Source organism: Sceloporus undulatus, chromosome 1, assembly GCF_019175285.1.
Source record: "Sceloporus undulatus isolate JIND9_A2432 ecotype Alabama chromosome 1, SceUnd_v1.1, whole genome shotgun sequence".
Taxonomy (NCBI): Eukaryota; Metazoa; Chordata; class Lepidosauria; order Squamata; family Phrynosomatidae; genus Sceloporus; species Sceloporus undulatus.
Genome location: NC_056522.1, coordinates 364,211,898 through 364,227,770, shown reverse-complemented (window position 1 = coordinate 364,227,770; position 15,873 = coordinate 364,211,898). Strand labels below are relative to the sequence as shown.

The following is a 15,873-nucleotide window of genomic DNA, read 5'->3' as shown; positions in this document are numbered from 1 at the left end:
TCAGATGGTTTTGGTCAGTATTTTTATGAGTGGTTGTGAGGTCTGAAGCAGTTAACATGGGGTTTTATTAGTATGTTTCTGAAAAAGATGTGGGGGCATTAAGATAGTGATGAAACACTTTGGTGAATATTTTATTTACTTCAAAGTAGAACACTTTCAAAGAAGAAGAAGTAGAATGATTAGAGGAATAGGATTATGAGTCACCTCAGCTATTTAGCCTCTGAAGGAGAAAAAATGTTTCACTGTGCAACTATTTTAGAGAAATCAACCAAAGTACTGTATATACTTATGTATAAGTCTAGAAACTTAGGTCAGAAAACTGACCCAAAAAAGCTGAGTCGACTTATCCATGCGTCAGTGTAAAGAACTGTTATCTGGAGAAATGAAGATTAAGAGGTGATATGATAGCCCTGTTTAAATATTTGAAGGGGTGTCACATTGAGGAGGGAACAAACTTGTTTTCTGCTGCTCCAGAGAACAGGACCTGGAACAATGGATCCAAGCTACAGGAAAAGAGATTCCACCTCAACATTAGGAATAACTTCCTGACAGTAAAGGCTGTTTGACAGTGGAACATACTCCCTCGGAGTGTAGTGGAGTCTCCTTCCTTGGAGGTCTTTAAGCAGAGGCTGGATGGCCATCTGTCAGGGATGCTTTGATTGAGATTTTGTGCATGGCAGGGGGTTGGACTGGATGGCCCTAGTGGTCTCTTCCAACTCAATGATTCTATGATTTTAATTCTTATTTAAAAGAAGGAACTATCCCTTGGTGACAATCTGGCCTGGAAACACTGACCACCTCTGTTCTCTCATCTATCCAGCCATAAGAGTGAGCACAAAGAGTTGTGCCTGCTGGAATTTTGTAAGTTCTCTGATGTTGTTTTACACTCGTCCCCCGGGATACGAATGCGCCGCGTTACGAAATTTCCGGGTTACGAAAAAAAAAAATAATACAAAATAATTCCGGGTTACGAAGGTTTTTCCGGCTTGCGAAAAAAGTTTTGGTGCTTTTCGGCGCCATTTTGCACGGAATCGCGGCTTTTCCCCATTAGCGCCTATGGCAATTAGGCTTGCGAAAGACTTCCGGGTTACGAAAATGGCGGCGGAACGAATTAATTTCGTAACCCGGGGGACGAGTGTACTTTGCTTCATCTTTTAAATCCTTTGCTATATGCCCCTAAGTTTTACCCTCGACTTATCCATCCATAGCAAAATCCATAATTTTGGTCCCAAAACCTGCCCTCAACTTATACATGAGGTCGACTTATAGTTGAGTATATACAGTACATTTACTTTGGAAATGTCTGGGTAAAAATCCCAGCACTGTGAACTCGTTACTAGTAAATCCATGTTGGAAATTGGATGTGTTTGAACCATTACTGGTTTTGGATGTGTTTGAACCATTACTGGTTTTGAACTAATGGTTCAAACACATCCAATTTCCAACATGGATTTACTAGTAATTATTATTATTATTATTATTAACCTTTATTTATGAAGCGCTGTAAATTTACACAGCGCTGTACATGCAATCTTTTTAGTTAGACGGTTCCCTGCCCTCAGGCTTACAATCTAAAAAGACATGACACAGAAGGAGAAGGGAGTGGTGGAGGGAAAGGGTAAGAGGTCCAGCAGTTCCTCTCAACCTCCGAGGTCTGGACCAAGGCAGATGGACTGGAGGGAGGGCAAGGCTTCATAATGGATGGTTAATCATTATCCAGAGAAAATACATAATCACAAGTAGGATAATACATATACAGTACATAGGAATACAGGAAATGGATCGATAAACAGCCAACAACAGAACATCAGATAGTAAGCGACAATTATGCGATGCCTGGGAAAGCTTCTCTGAATAGGATGGTTTTCAGCTCCGTTTTGAAGCTGGTTAAAGAAGTGATGGCTCTTGCTTGTGGAGGAAGAAGGTTCCAGGAGTGAGGGGCAGCAAGTGAAAAGGGGCGAATCCGGGATGGGGCAGAGGAAATCCTGGGCTGAGACAGGAACCCTTGACTACCAGAACGGAGGGCCCTGGTGGGAAGGTGAAGAGAAAGAAGGTCTGATAAGTAAGGAGGGGCCAGTCCATGGAGGGCTTTGAATGTCGACAGCAGGAGCTTATACTGAATGCGGAAAGGGAGAGGGAGCCAGTGAAGGGATGCCAACACAGGAGAAATGTGGTCAGAGCGGTGGGTGGAAGTGATAATGCGTGCAGCTGAATGCTGGACAGAGATTAAAGGACGGAGGTGAGAAAGAGGAAGCCCAGCCAGGAGGACATTACAGTAATCAAGTCGTGAGATCACTAGGGCATGGACCAGGATCTTGGCAGTAGAGGCGGAGAGATATGGTCGGATTTTGGCAATATTGTACAAAAAGAATCTACAAGCCTTGGCTGTGGTCTGGATCTGAGGGATACACGACAGAGAAGAGTCAAAGATAAAGCCAAGACTGCGGGCTTGCTGGACTGGTTGAATGGAAATGTTGTCCACAGAGACAGAAAAGGGGTGTTGAAGGTTGGGCTTAGGAGGAAAGACAAGGAGCTCCGTCTTGGACATGTTGAGCTTCAAACGCCGATGGCGCATCCACTGCGAGACAGCTGTAAGGCAAGATGAGACTTGCTGTTCAAGCCTTGGCGAAAAGTCAGGGGCAGAAAGATACAGCTGGGTGTCATCGGCATACAGATGGTAGGAAAAGCCAAAAGAGCTAATGAGTTTTCCTAAGGACAGTGTGTAGAGAGAAAACAGAAGGGGACCCAGAACAGAGCCCTGGGGAACTCCAACAGATAAGGGAACAGGAGAAGAAGTCAGACCCCCTGCAACTACTGCAAAAGATCTGCCAGACAAGTAAGATCTAAACCAGTCGAGAACAGAGTCTGAGAACCCAAGGTCAGAGAGTATGTCAATTAGGAGACAGTGATCAACAGTGTCAAAGGCTGCAGACAAATCAAGAAGAATGAGAACGGAGTAAAGGCCATTAGCCTTGGCCTGTAAAAGGTCATTCGAGATCTTAGTGAGAGCTGTCTCTGTAGAATGCTTTGGGCGGAAACCAGACTGAAAGGGATCAAGGATGGAATTGGCTTCAAGAAACTCAAGACAGCGCGAATAGACAACCCGTTCCAAAACCTTAGAAAGAAAGGGGAGAAGAGAAATCGGACGATAGCTAGACAAAGAGGAGGGGTCAAGAGAAGGTTTTTTCAGAATTGGGGAAATGAGAGCATGTTTGAAGTCCGAGGGGAAGGAGCCTGTAGAGAGAGAGAGATTGAAGATATGGAGGAGCGAGGGCAGAAAGGAGGGAGCTATAGAGATTAGAAGACGAGTAGGAATAGGATCAAGAGGACAGGTAGCAGGTTTGGAAGAGTTCAGAAGTGTAGAGAGTTCAACCAAAGAGGCAGGAGGAAAGACAGAAAATTTGTTAGGCGAAGGTGATAGAAGATTAAGAGCAGAAGAAGAATCAGGAGGGACTATCTCAGAGCGAATAGTGGTAATCTTAGAGATGAAATAGTTAGCAAAGTCATTAGGAGAGAAAGATGAAGAGACTGGAGGAGAGGGAGGTTTAAGCAAAGTGTTGAAGGTGGAGAACAAACGCTGCGGGCTCCTCTCGTTGGCAGAGATCAATGATTTGTAATAATTCTGTTTAGCCATAGAGAGGGCGCATGAGAAGGAAGAAAGAACAAATTTGAAATGGATAAAATCAGCCCACTCTTTGGACTTTCTCCAAAGACGTTCGGCCGCTCTAGAGCAGGACCGGAGAAACTTAATGTTGGGGGTAAGCCAGGGCTGAGGCCTAGTCTTAGAGGAAGAAGTGCGTACAGAGACAGGGGCAAAATGGTCGAGAGTCGAGGAAAGAGTTGAGTTAAATAAAGACATAGCTGAATCAGCAGAATCCCCGAGATTTAGGGAAGAGAGAGATGAATCCAGGGTCAGACCAAGATGGTTAGAGTCGATAGATTGAAGATCACGAAAAAGACGTTGAATAGTATGGCGAGGAGGAGGAGTATAAGTGAGAGCAAAGGAGATTAAATGATGGTCAGATAGTGGAAAGTCAAGTGCCAGGTAGTCAGAAATGGCGCAGTTTGCAGCAAGAACTAGGTCAAGACAGTGACCAGTAATGAGTTCACAGTGCTGGGGTTTTTACCCAGACATTTCCAAAGTAAATGTACTTTGGTTGACTTCAAAACCACTCATACACTTTATTCCACCAGCTGTTTATAAGACGATCTTACAGATTGTATTCCTTTGATTATAAGGGAGTTATGTTGTGCTGTATTTTTGGTGGGCATCTTTGAGTTCATGTACATTGTTCCTTTTGTTTATAGCTTGTCCTGGCTGTGTACTGTAAATAAATTTGTTGTTGTTGTTGTTGTTGTTTATAGCTTATCTTACCTGTATTTCATACAGTAATTTGCAGGGGTCTGACAGGCAGAGAATCCCAGACAGGGAACTAATTTAAGTATTTTTTTACTGGTGAAAAATATAATATAAAACAAATTAAAACAAATGCAGGGGTAGCCATGTTGACCATAAAAATATTTCTAAAGTATACATTGTGTACCTTTATTAGGCCATGCCAAATTGATACCTTTGTTAGGCCAACCTAAAGGTACAACATAAAATCACTCTTAGGTTTGAAGCCCATTAGTTTCTTCATTAGGGTGAGATGGCAAAAATTATGTGGGGCAGGGGAAAGTGATGGTGTTAAAGTCACAGGTTTGTGTTTGCTTGTGGTGTTATACAGCAAGGGCACATGCAGGCAGAAAGCTCATCCCCATGATGTGAGCGAAAAGAAAGCAGTGTTTTTTTAAAAGCAATAAAATTTTCTTTTCCTATTTGCATCCACAGAATACCTCCTTTTGAGATCTGGATTTGTCTCTGTCCCATGCAAGTCCCTAGGCTTCTTTGTACCCTAAGTATGCCTACAGAGAGGCCTGGGGCTTTGCACAGGACAGAGGCAGAGACAGATCTCAAAAGGAGGTACTTTGTGGTGACAAGTGGAGAACATGTTTACTGCTGCTGTTCTCAGACACCTAAGGTAACATCATACTGTATCCTTTGGGTTCTGGACTTCCTTTTTTAAGGATCTCTGTAATTCCCATAATCTGGGATAGATCTCTAAGACACATGGTATGCCTTTTGAATATGCCTTTTGAATTGTCTGTGTTTTGACAGTGTGGATATAGCTCATACATAGCTATCAGCCCTGGTGGCGCAGTGGTTAAATGCCTGTACTGCAGCCATTCACTCAAAACCACAAGGTTGCGAGTTCAAGACCAGCAAAAGGGCCCAAGCTCGACTCAGGCTTGCATCCTTCCGAGGTCGCTAAGATGAGTACCCAGACTGTTGGGGGCAAATTAGCTTACTTGCTAATTAGCTTACTTGCTGTTCACCGCTATGAATAGCGGTATATAAATAAAACAAATTAATTATTAAAAATTAGCAGATTTTTGTTGTTTTCTTTTACATTAGGAAATGTTAGAAAATCAACAGTTATCATTTTTCTGTTACTTAAAGAAACAGCAACACTGAAAAGTTATTCCTTGTTCCTTTAAAACTGTTGCTCACTCCTACTCTTTCCTCTCAGTTTATGGGAAGCCAGTTGTACAGTCTGGTTCAACTTCTCCTTCTCCATTGCCCTTCCTTCATGGATCTTCTCCTGTCAACACATCACAGCCTCCGCCTCTGGGCGATTATAATGAGAAAGACCAAGAGCTGGAAAACACTCCACCTGCTGGTGATAATAGCAATGTGGAAAACATCCCTCGTCCTCTCAGTCCCACCAAGCTCACTCCTATCGTCCACTCGCCCCTTCGCTACCAAAGCGACGCTGATCTGGAAGCTCTTCGCAGGAAACTTGCCAATGCTCCCAGGCCCTTGAAGAAGAGAAGTTCTATCACTGAACCAGAAGGCCCCAGTGGTCCAAACATTCAGAAGCTATTATATCAGCGCTTTAATACCCTGGCAGGAGGAATAGAAGGTGCTCCTTTCTATCAGCCAGGAAACTCACAAGACTTTATAGGCACCTTGGCAGATGTTGACAATGGGAACACAAACACCAATGGCAATATTGAGGAGCCAATTTCAGTGCCCCCAACAGCTCCTCTACCTGATGAGCCTTCATCAGATGCTAACGATAATGAATTACCGTCTCCTGAAACTGAAGAGCTGATCAGTGTAGAAACTACAAATCAAACATCTGAAATAACTGAGGATGATAACAACAACAACAACCCTGCAGTTGTCCCTTCTATTGAGCGGCCACCAAGTCCAACACCTGAGGCCAATTCTCCAGAAGAAGAAGAGGGGGAAGAGGAAGAGGAGATCCAGCTGCCTCCTGATCTTCCTCCTCCACCTCCTCCTCCACTTCTTGTGGTAAGACACTGTGGAAAAACAATTTGGGTTGCCAGGGGCACAGGGAGATGTGTTAGAAAAAGCTCCAGTGTGAATGTGTCTGTGCCATGTCATGCAATCTGTGGGTGCATCTGCACTATAGAAATAATACAGTCTGACACTACTCTAAGTGCTGTAGCTCCATCCTATGGAATCCTGGGATTTGTTGTTTTACAAGGTCTTTAGCCTTCTCTGTTAAAGCATGCTGCTGACTCACAAAGCTGCAAATCTTAGGATTCTGTAGGATGGAGCCCTGGCAGTTAAAGTGATGTCAATTGCATTATTTCTGCAATATAGATGCACCCTGTATATGTCCTCTTCATATGCATACTAGTCCTTATAGTAGCTTCCATCCCAGATACAGACTTCTCAGTGTATTCTGATTTTCTCCTAAACATAGTTAAAGTAAAATGCTCCTTAAATGTAAGGTAAAATTGTTAACCTAAGGCAGGTACAAAAGCAAGATTCATATTTATTCTGGTATGAATCTGTTTTGACCAAGCACATCCTTATTCAGGTTGTGTAGGTTCATCAACCTGCTGGTTAGCAGCATTTGGCTCAATGGGCCACAAGTTGCTTTTGAGGCCTTTAGAACCTTCAGCTGATGAGTTACAGTTGACAAACAAGTTGTGACTCAAGGTACCTGACTCACGCCAGCAGGATCCTTTAATCAGAAAAAAAAATTGAGCTGGACATCTGTGAGACAAACCTTGGAAGTCCTGAGTCTAAAAAAAGTGAAGACTGGTATCGTAAAGCACTAGGACAGACTGGTCTTTTCAGTTCTATTATTAAAGTGCATAATGCTGGTAATTTTCTGGATGTGTTATCTGCACCAAAGCTAACGGTCAATTTTTGAAAGTTTTCCAATCCTTATTACTTATCTCCCTTCTCCCCACAAAAATTGAGTAGAAATAATGCCCTTTAATTAGCTCCAAAACAAATATTATGGACAGAATGGACTTTAGAATCTTGTGCTAGTAGTCTGAAAATAACTGTCACCTTATTATTCAGACCAAGAGAACCAACTTGAAGAAACCCAACTCGGAAAGAACTGGTCATAGCTTGAGGGTCAAGTTCAATCCCTTAGCCCTGTTGCTGGATGCCTCACTGGAGGGAGAATTTGATTTGGTGCAGCGGATCATATATGAGGTAGCCTAGTTTGACTCTTTTGCTGTTTTTTGAAGGTGGAAAATGTTTTAAGTTCATGCAGTCATTCTCTGTTTTCCTCTTAGGTTGATGACCCCAGCAAACCTAATGATGAAGGAATCACCCCTCTGCATAATGCAGTGTGTGCTGGCCATCACCATATTGTCAAGTTCCTACTGGATTTTGGTGTCAATGTGAATGCAGCAGATAGTGACGGATGGTAAGAGACAAGCTGGATCACACTATTACACCAGGATGCGGCACAAAGAATAACAGTGAATAGTTAACTGGTGTGATTCCATTTTGGCACATGGGATCATGTGTTTTGTTTCATCTTATCTTCTGTGTCTGCTTTGTTTCAGGACTCCTTTGCACTGTGCTGCCTCTTGTAATAGTGTTCACCTTTGTAAGCTTCTAGTTGAATCTGGAGCAGCAATTTTTGCTTCAACCATAAGTGACATAGAAACTGCAGCAGATAAGTGTGAGGAGATGGAAGAAGGTTATATTCAGTGTTCTCAGTTCCTATATGGTAGGTTACAGGTCTTTTATATATGTGTGTGTTAATTTTGATGTTTGAGATCTTTAGTTTGAATTTGTCCTCCATAACTAGTTCAGCCTCTACATCTGTATGTTCATGCTTAGATTATAACAAAAAATTAGATTATTAATTGATTTTTGAAAATGTTCAATTGAATAATCCTCAAGGCAGTTTAGAACAGATTAAAAAATGATAATGCAGCAACAGAATAATCCATGTATTTATTAATAGTCAAAAGGATATTTAGCTAATCTTTAGAACATTTAGACCAGGATCCTCTTGATAGTTTACACTGGAATAACTCCAGTAAGCACTCCTTCAAGCACCTCCTTGAATAGCACCAATGCCCTGCTTGCCCAGGAGTAGCCAGAGCCTTCTGGGTATATTGCCATGTCCTCTTCAGTTATTGATTTTCTATGGGGGTGTATCCAGGAGTCATCCTGCTGCCCCGAAAGCCCTTGCCTCAAGTGTGCAAGTGGGGCTGAGCTGGAGAGCAGGAATGCATTCAAAAGCCTCTGGCTGCCCTTCTACATTCAGGGAAGAAGAAGCCTTTGCATCCCAAGCTCCAGAGTAAGTACATTAGTGGAAATTTATGCTTTGCCAGTAGACTAAAGGAATCTTGGCCTAACTGTGGTTTTAGAGAGAATTGAGGTACCAAATTTAATGGTGAACATACAGATCTGCAGAAACAGTGGTTTTCTTAATTGAATCCCTAAGTCAGATAAAAGGGATGGAAAAACAAAGGCCTGATGTAACATTCTGAACTGTTCGCTGGAAGAGCTCTGACAACAAGTGATTGAAATGAATTCTCTTTTGTCTGTTGCCTCAACTTAAAAACATCACACTCAGCATGTAAGGCCTAGAACAGATGGGCTGTGTGTTTTTAGATTGAACTCTTGTACGTGTGTGTAATGTGTCACTCTGATGGTATGAGAGATTATGATAAACCTTTGTAACTCTGAAGTTTTTTACAGATGAGGCTTCAAATGTTTTCTTCTATTTTTCTAATCCTCCTGTGTTTTCCTGCTTACCACAAAAATGTCTTAAGGGATAGTAGAATAGCTGTACATTTCCTTTTCATTAGTACTATCAAGAGCCATCTTGATCCAGTATTGAATGAGACTTTACTTGCTAAACCTGGGTTTGTGGGATGATTGCCTTTAGTAAAGAAAGTGATAGCAGGTTACTGTAAACGTGCAAATTATTATTGTGCAATTGTAGCCCAAGCAATTTTACAGCAACTGGCAACCAGATCGGGATTACAGAGCTGCATGCATGCTGATGAAAATTTTCCTTTCTCAAGTGATATATTTCTACAGACTTCAAACTGACCTACTTCACATGTCTGCTAGTGGGACAAGGAGCTCAAGGCAGCTTTATAATTGGACATAATGCATAATACATATATTCAGTAGAATGCAGTATGACCCTCATATCCATGGGATACCGTACATTCCTGGCCTTACCATGGAAACATGAAACTGCAGATAATACTGAACCCTATTGAAATGAATGACCATAGTGTTGTGTTGGAAGACCTAAAAAATGACTAGAGAAAACATTTTTGTCCGGTACCAGTCCCATGGATCTGGGTGAGGTTCAATTTAATGTGCCGTGACTTGATTTTGGTGTTCAAATGTGAATCTAGGAACATGAGAGACACTGCAGGATGGACCAGCCAGAAAAATCAGCAGTAGCAGAATATGTTATAAACCACTCTGGGCATAACATGCTATTTGAAAACACTGAAATTCTGGACCATGCCAACAACTATCAGGTCAGAATGCATAGGGAAGCCTTTGAAATCCACAAACACATGGATGATTCAACAGGAAAGAAGAAACCCTGACAATACCAAAATGAAGACTCAGCATATATAACTGAACATCACCCAGGGTCAGGGGGTTTCCCAGCAAACATTGGATCATTAGACACAGATCCACCTTGCATATCCTTCCACTCTGAGGCCTTTCCATTCACCAGTAGACCAACACACAGATTAACATACAGATCACTTCCTCTCAACCAAGCGTCACATAGTGTATATATAGCCTGCACACCTCCATGCCACCATTCTCTGAAGATGTCAGGAATAAATTCTTCTAGAACACAGCCACAAAGCCCCAAAACCCACAAAGAACTAAAGATTGGGTATGTTCAGGGTGGTAGAGTGATTGTTGCATCTTCTATAATCTTTTTTTGCTTATTGATAACAGGTGTACAGGAGAAGCTGGGGGTCATGAACAAAGGTGTAGTGTATGCACTCTGGGATTACGAAGCTCAAAACAATGATGAGTTGTCATTTCATGAAGGCGATGCAATTACCATTCTGAGGCGCAAAGATGATAATGAGACAGATTGGTGGTGGGCCCGTCTCAATGACAGGGAAGGCTATGTGCCTAAAAATCTCTTGGGGGTAAGTTTGACTGATGTTTCATGTACCGAAGGCTTAATATAGTGCTTTTCAGAAACTCTTTTAAGAATTGCTGAGATAGGAAGCATTAAAGGAATATTTACTTTAAAACAAGAAGAAAAACCCCCAACCCAGACCCATTATGACGGAATTCTACAGATACCATGGAATCATAGAATCATAGAGTTGGAAGAGACCGCAAGGGCCATCCAGTCCAACTCCCTGCCATGCAGGAAATCTAAATCAAAGCATCCCCATTGACAGATGGCCATCCAGCCTCTGTTTAAAGACCTCTAAAGAAGGAGAACATCAAAGGATAAATAAATGGGTCTTAGAGCAAATCAGAGAGCCACTATGTTGTAGTGGCTTGAGCATTGCACTTTGGGAAACCATGATGACCTTGGGCAAGTCACATTCTCTCACTCTTAGAAGGAGCTAACAAGAAAATCATAGAATAGGGTCACCATAACGGAACTGACTTGAAGGCACATACCAAAGAGCAAACCAGGCCTGTACTTTCAATGTGAGAGTACCTAACAACCAAGTCCTGGTAGAACTGTTTCACCTCAGACAGCAGGTTAGAGTATTAAATATTTCAGTTTTCCATACCCAGAAGGGAATTTTATACACTTTGAAAATGGTCAGGTTTTCCTTGGTGTGCTGATATTTCATGTGAAAGATTGTGTATTCAAGCATGCAATATCTTGTACCCCTTTTTTTTTGCTTCTTCACATTTTGTCGTGTTACTATTGAGAATTGAAATAGATTGAACTGGCGTTGTTAAAACTTCATGCACACAAGGCACTGGAAATGAAAATGCAAAATATTTTTATTATGACACAAAAGGCGAGTAAACAAAAATAAACTGACACTTAGGATCATAGCCAGAAGGGGCCTGATGGGTCATCCAGTCCAATGCCCTGCTCAGTGCAAGATCCCTAGCAGGTAGTTGTCCAGCCTCTTTCTGAAGAGGTCCAGAGAAGGAAACCCCACCATCTCTTCAGGCAGTTGTTGAACCACTCTTATTCCCAGAAGGTTTCTTCCAATGTTTAACTACATCTACCCTTCTGTAACTTAAAACAAGTAGGCCTGGACCCACCCTCTGGGACAGCAAAGAATAGGCCTATCCCCTCCTCTATGGGACAACTCTTGAGTTATATATAGAGTACATTCCTCTCACCCCTCAGTCTTCTCTTCACCTAGCTGATCATGCCCAGTCCTTTAATCTTTCCTCATATATTTTCTTCTCCATCCTACCTATTATCCTCATTGCCCGACTCTAAACCCGCTCCAACTTGTGACAGCTTGAAAATATATTTCTAAAAATTTCCCAAAAGCAAACCATTTTACTATGCCACTGTATGTAATGGGATTTGTGCATCCATTGGGTATGTGTGTGTCTTGGAACCAAATCCCAGCAGATATCAAGGGCCCACTGTATAAATTATTAGCTAACTTATGTCCAAAACTCCTGAACAAATTAGCATTCTCACTACATGTTGATAAATGCCACTCATTCCACACCCTTGGCAACATTTAGATTGGGATTTGCCATCTATAATTGCCATTTGATGCAATGTTATATACTATCTACCAATAATTTTCATTTGTTGTTCTTTTAAATGTATATTGTAAACATTTTCTTGCAGCCATATTTTATATTTTTCTCTATCAGTAAATCTTTCTTCCATTCTATTGCCAACCAGTCTATCAGTCTATATTGGGCCATTGGCAGATCCTTATAAATTTTCCCTATTAATTCCTTTTCACCTTCTATTTTTTCCCCTGATTAACTTTTCTAGAAGCACATCCTGTATTTCATCTAATAATTTAATTATCCCTTATACTTGAATTCAGTATTGCATTCCAACCATTGAAACCAATTCTTTTCCCTCTATCAATTTCTCTGTTCTGTTATACAAGCCTCTAATTATATTAATCCCCTTTGCCTTTAATTTTTTAAATATTTTCCCAAACTCGTCATTATTGTACTCCTGTTTAAATATTCTATTGGTAACCAATTCCAATTTTTGTACCCATTTCCTGCTGGAAACTCAATTTCCACTCCAGTCCCAGGTCCTTTGCAGAGAGAAATAGGTCTTACTCCACCATTGTCAGGTATTTGGCACTCTCGCCCTCAGTCCTCATAACTTTCCCAGTTCCTGCTGAGGAAAAACATCCTCCCAATATGCTCCTCTCATCATCATGCCATGGAGATGGTGTTTCTCAGGACAGTGAACACCGTTTTCATAAGGCCATATAAGCCTTTGCTACATGTTAAGTCTCCCAGAAGCCCTTTTGCAGACACCAAGCAGGGTTTGATACTACTGTAGTTTCAGCAACAGCTTTCTTCTTTCCATTCTTCTCTGAAGGCCAGCTTTATGGAATATCTGGATGATACCTGTCCATCTGAGCTGTGCATCTGTCCATCCTCTTCAAAATTCATTGGTCTCCTGATTGTTTCTCTGATACCCTCCTTGCCAGGACACTGAGTTTTGATGGACAGCCTTCTCTAGGCAGCATTATGGTTGAACCATATTCTTTCCATTCTCTAACAGTGGATTTAATGACGCTTTGAAAGATGTTCATAATTTAGCATTTTTAAATTCTTTTTGTAACTTTATCCCAGATTTGGTTTGACTGTCTTTGTGATATTTGATTAGGAAAATCTCTCTCAACAAACTCTGGGCCCTTCTAAAAACAGGGTAATATTTAATCAGAGATCACGTGGCACTGCAGTCAGTCACACACAGGCTGACTCTGTCCAACTAGCTGATTTAGGCAAGGCACAGCAAATGGGGATTAATGGACATGTGTCAGTTTGTTTTTGTTTATTTTGTGTTGAGTATTTTGTGTACAACAAGTGTTAACACTGCTCAGACAACCCACTTCAGTTCCAGGTTCTTACACAAGGAAAAAAAATACTTTTGCAAGGCACTGAATTACTTCATCCTCCTTCTAATGGAATACAGAGCCAGAATTGTACCACGTGAATCTCCTGCAGGTTATAATTGGAGCATTTCCCCAAATATTGGCCATTCCTCACAATATTTTCTGCTCTGTACTTTCTGAAGAAAATGTTTCATGGTGGTTCCAATCAGAATTCCACTCCCCGGAAAAGTAGAGGGAGGAATTGTGATTGAAACAACAGCTAGTTCACTAGGTACTGCTTCTGTTAGAGATAAAATCATCTAGACCAATGATTCCCAATTTCTGCTCCTCCAGATGTTTTGGACTTCATCTCCCAGAAGCCTCAGCCATCTTGGCCAATAATCTGGGATTCTGGGAGCTGAAGTCTAGAAGGCCAGAGTTTGGGAATCGCTGATCTGGACAAATATCATTTGGTAGAATGGCAGCTCCATATTAGCAAGATTCCTGATTTTAGAAGTACCTGAAGAAATACAGGCTTCACGCAGCTTTCACCTGCTGCCTTGTGCATGAGCCCCATTCATTTAAATGGGGCTCAAGCATAGGCATTATTTGTTTTACACAGGGGAGTCCGGAACGGATCCCCGCGTAAACAAAGGGCGCACTGTACTAGTGGACATTAAGGGAACTACTCATACACATAGAATTATAAAATCATTCTTTACAAGGGTAGCCTTCCTATCTCCTAGTGTAGTTTGTCAAATGTAAGAACCCTTCTTCACCATTTATAAAGACTGTGTTTAATCATGATTTAATTTTATTACAGTTATACCCAAGGATAAAACCTAGGCAAAGAACTCTTGCCTGAATCCCATCATTTGGCAATAAAGTATCTTGCTGGTAACTGGAAGATGAAAATATACACTGGAAACATTTTCAAGTACATTTCACCAGACGTTAAGCTATACTTGTTTTTAAATGGTGCTCTTGTTTAATATAACAGACAGCGTTTGAGATTTTCAATCTGCAATTCATAAGTGAGGTCTGCTCCATGTTAACTCGCCTGGTCTCTGGGTGAAGTACTCAAACACAGCCTACAGTATTTTCTGCCATCTGAACTTGTGCTACATGTTAAAACCTTTGCAAAACGCAGATATGCTATATCTGATCAGTTGTAGTCCACAGTAACTGTCCTGACATGTCAAGATGTTTATTATTAAAATTGTCAACTGAGTGTTGCGTTTGCTGTGTAAATCCTTAGAAGATCTCAGAACGAGTTGACATTTTGGAGTACCAACAGTTTTCTGGAATGGAAGGTGTTACTGATAATGACAAGAAAAGCATCAAGGATGAATGGGTTTTGCACACCTCCCAAAACTGCACTTGTTCCTTCACTTGATGTTTTTTCTTGATATTCTGCTTACAGCACCAGTTAGCTTCCCTGTATTCCATTACACTTTTTCATACACACACCCCGAATTCCATCTTCTGGAGAAACCTGCATTCAGATTTAAGGGATCTGTATGTCTATATGGAAGAAAAGTGCAATAGTTGAGAAGGGTAAGAGTCAGGTTATAAAAAAGCTAAGGGGGTCCACTTTGAGGACCTTGAAATCTTATCTGTGAAAGTAGTTGGGTGACTGAAGGACTGATTAAAAAGGCTGAATTGGTTACGTAGAGTGAAGGAGAGAAAGAAAAGACTTATGGCAAAGATGATCTGCTGTTTGGGTTGGGAGAACGTCTGTGGTTCTGGGCAGCCCTGTGTCTTGTGCCAGGGTAAGTTATGCAATAACTTGATCCACTACAGTATCTAGTTTCAAGCAAAAAAAGAAGAAGCACTTCATTGGAATAGAAATTGTACATGATTTTATACACAGAAGTCTATTTTGAATTCCCCATTATGTTGTAGCCATACTTGTTTTATAATTTCCTCCCTGTAAACTGTAGGCCAATTGCCATTATTCATGTACACATTGTGCATAATTTATATCCATTGATGCAGTGCTGTAATTTGCTTTTACCACTGTTTAGCATTAATTGTATATATTGTGGTGATAAGAAGTGAAAGGGTAATGTAAAAGAATATTTGCTAAATGAATGTGAGTGAAAAGCCTACGATACACTGCTGATCCAGTGTGCACAATAAACTACTGCTAAGATACGGTTGTGTTTCTAGGTGCTTCTTTTCCCAATGTTAGAACTGTTTTTTCTAAGAGTTCAGTCAGGGACATTTATTGTATATATCTAATGTAGTATGTCCTGTTAAATATTGTCCACTATGCATTTTTCTTGTTGAATTCTTATGGTCATTCTACATAACCCAAGTGCATCTGTAGCAATTAAAGATTAGTAATAGTATCAGGCTGTTACAGAATAGTGCAGCTGCTTCTATAATGCAATATTTTTCAAAAATGTATGCAGGAACACTTGTGAGTTTTTAATATGAAAGTGAATAATGGTCGGAAAGCTTCCCACAACAGTGATTAAGAAAGTTCTAGGTGATGGGTAGGTGGGCTACTGTGCAAGATTAGGA

At 41.1% G+C, this 15,873-nt stretch overlaps 1 protein-coding gene across 9 annotated transcripts in view; it reads left to right on the top strand.

Moving 5' to 3' along the window:
- PPP1R13B (protein phosphatase 1 regulatory subunit 13B) overlaps positions 1–15,501 on the top strand; it is a 58,159-nt gene extending 42,658 nt beyond the window's left edge. For all 9 annotated transcript variants that reach the window (XM_042445650.1, XM_042445646.1, XM_042445649.1 and 6 more), the window contains 6 exons: positions 5,571–6,358; positions 7,388–7,525; positions 7,609–7,742; positions 7,885–8,051; positions 10,277–10,476; positions 14,168–15,501. In XM_042445650.1, the coding sequence (XP_042301584.1) occupies positions 5,571–6,358; positions 7,388–7,525; positions 7,609–7,742; positions 7,885–8,051; positions 10,277–10,476; positions 14,168–14,209 (1,469 nt within the window). In that variant the 3' untranslated portion in view covers positions 14,210–15,501. The remainder of the gene's footprint in view (positions 1–5,570; positions 6,359–7,387; positions 7,526–7,608; positions 7,743–7,884; positions 8,052–10,276; positions 10,477–14,167) is intronic.
- The last annotated feature ends 372 nt before the right edge of the window (positions 15,502–15,873 follow it).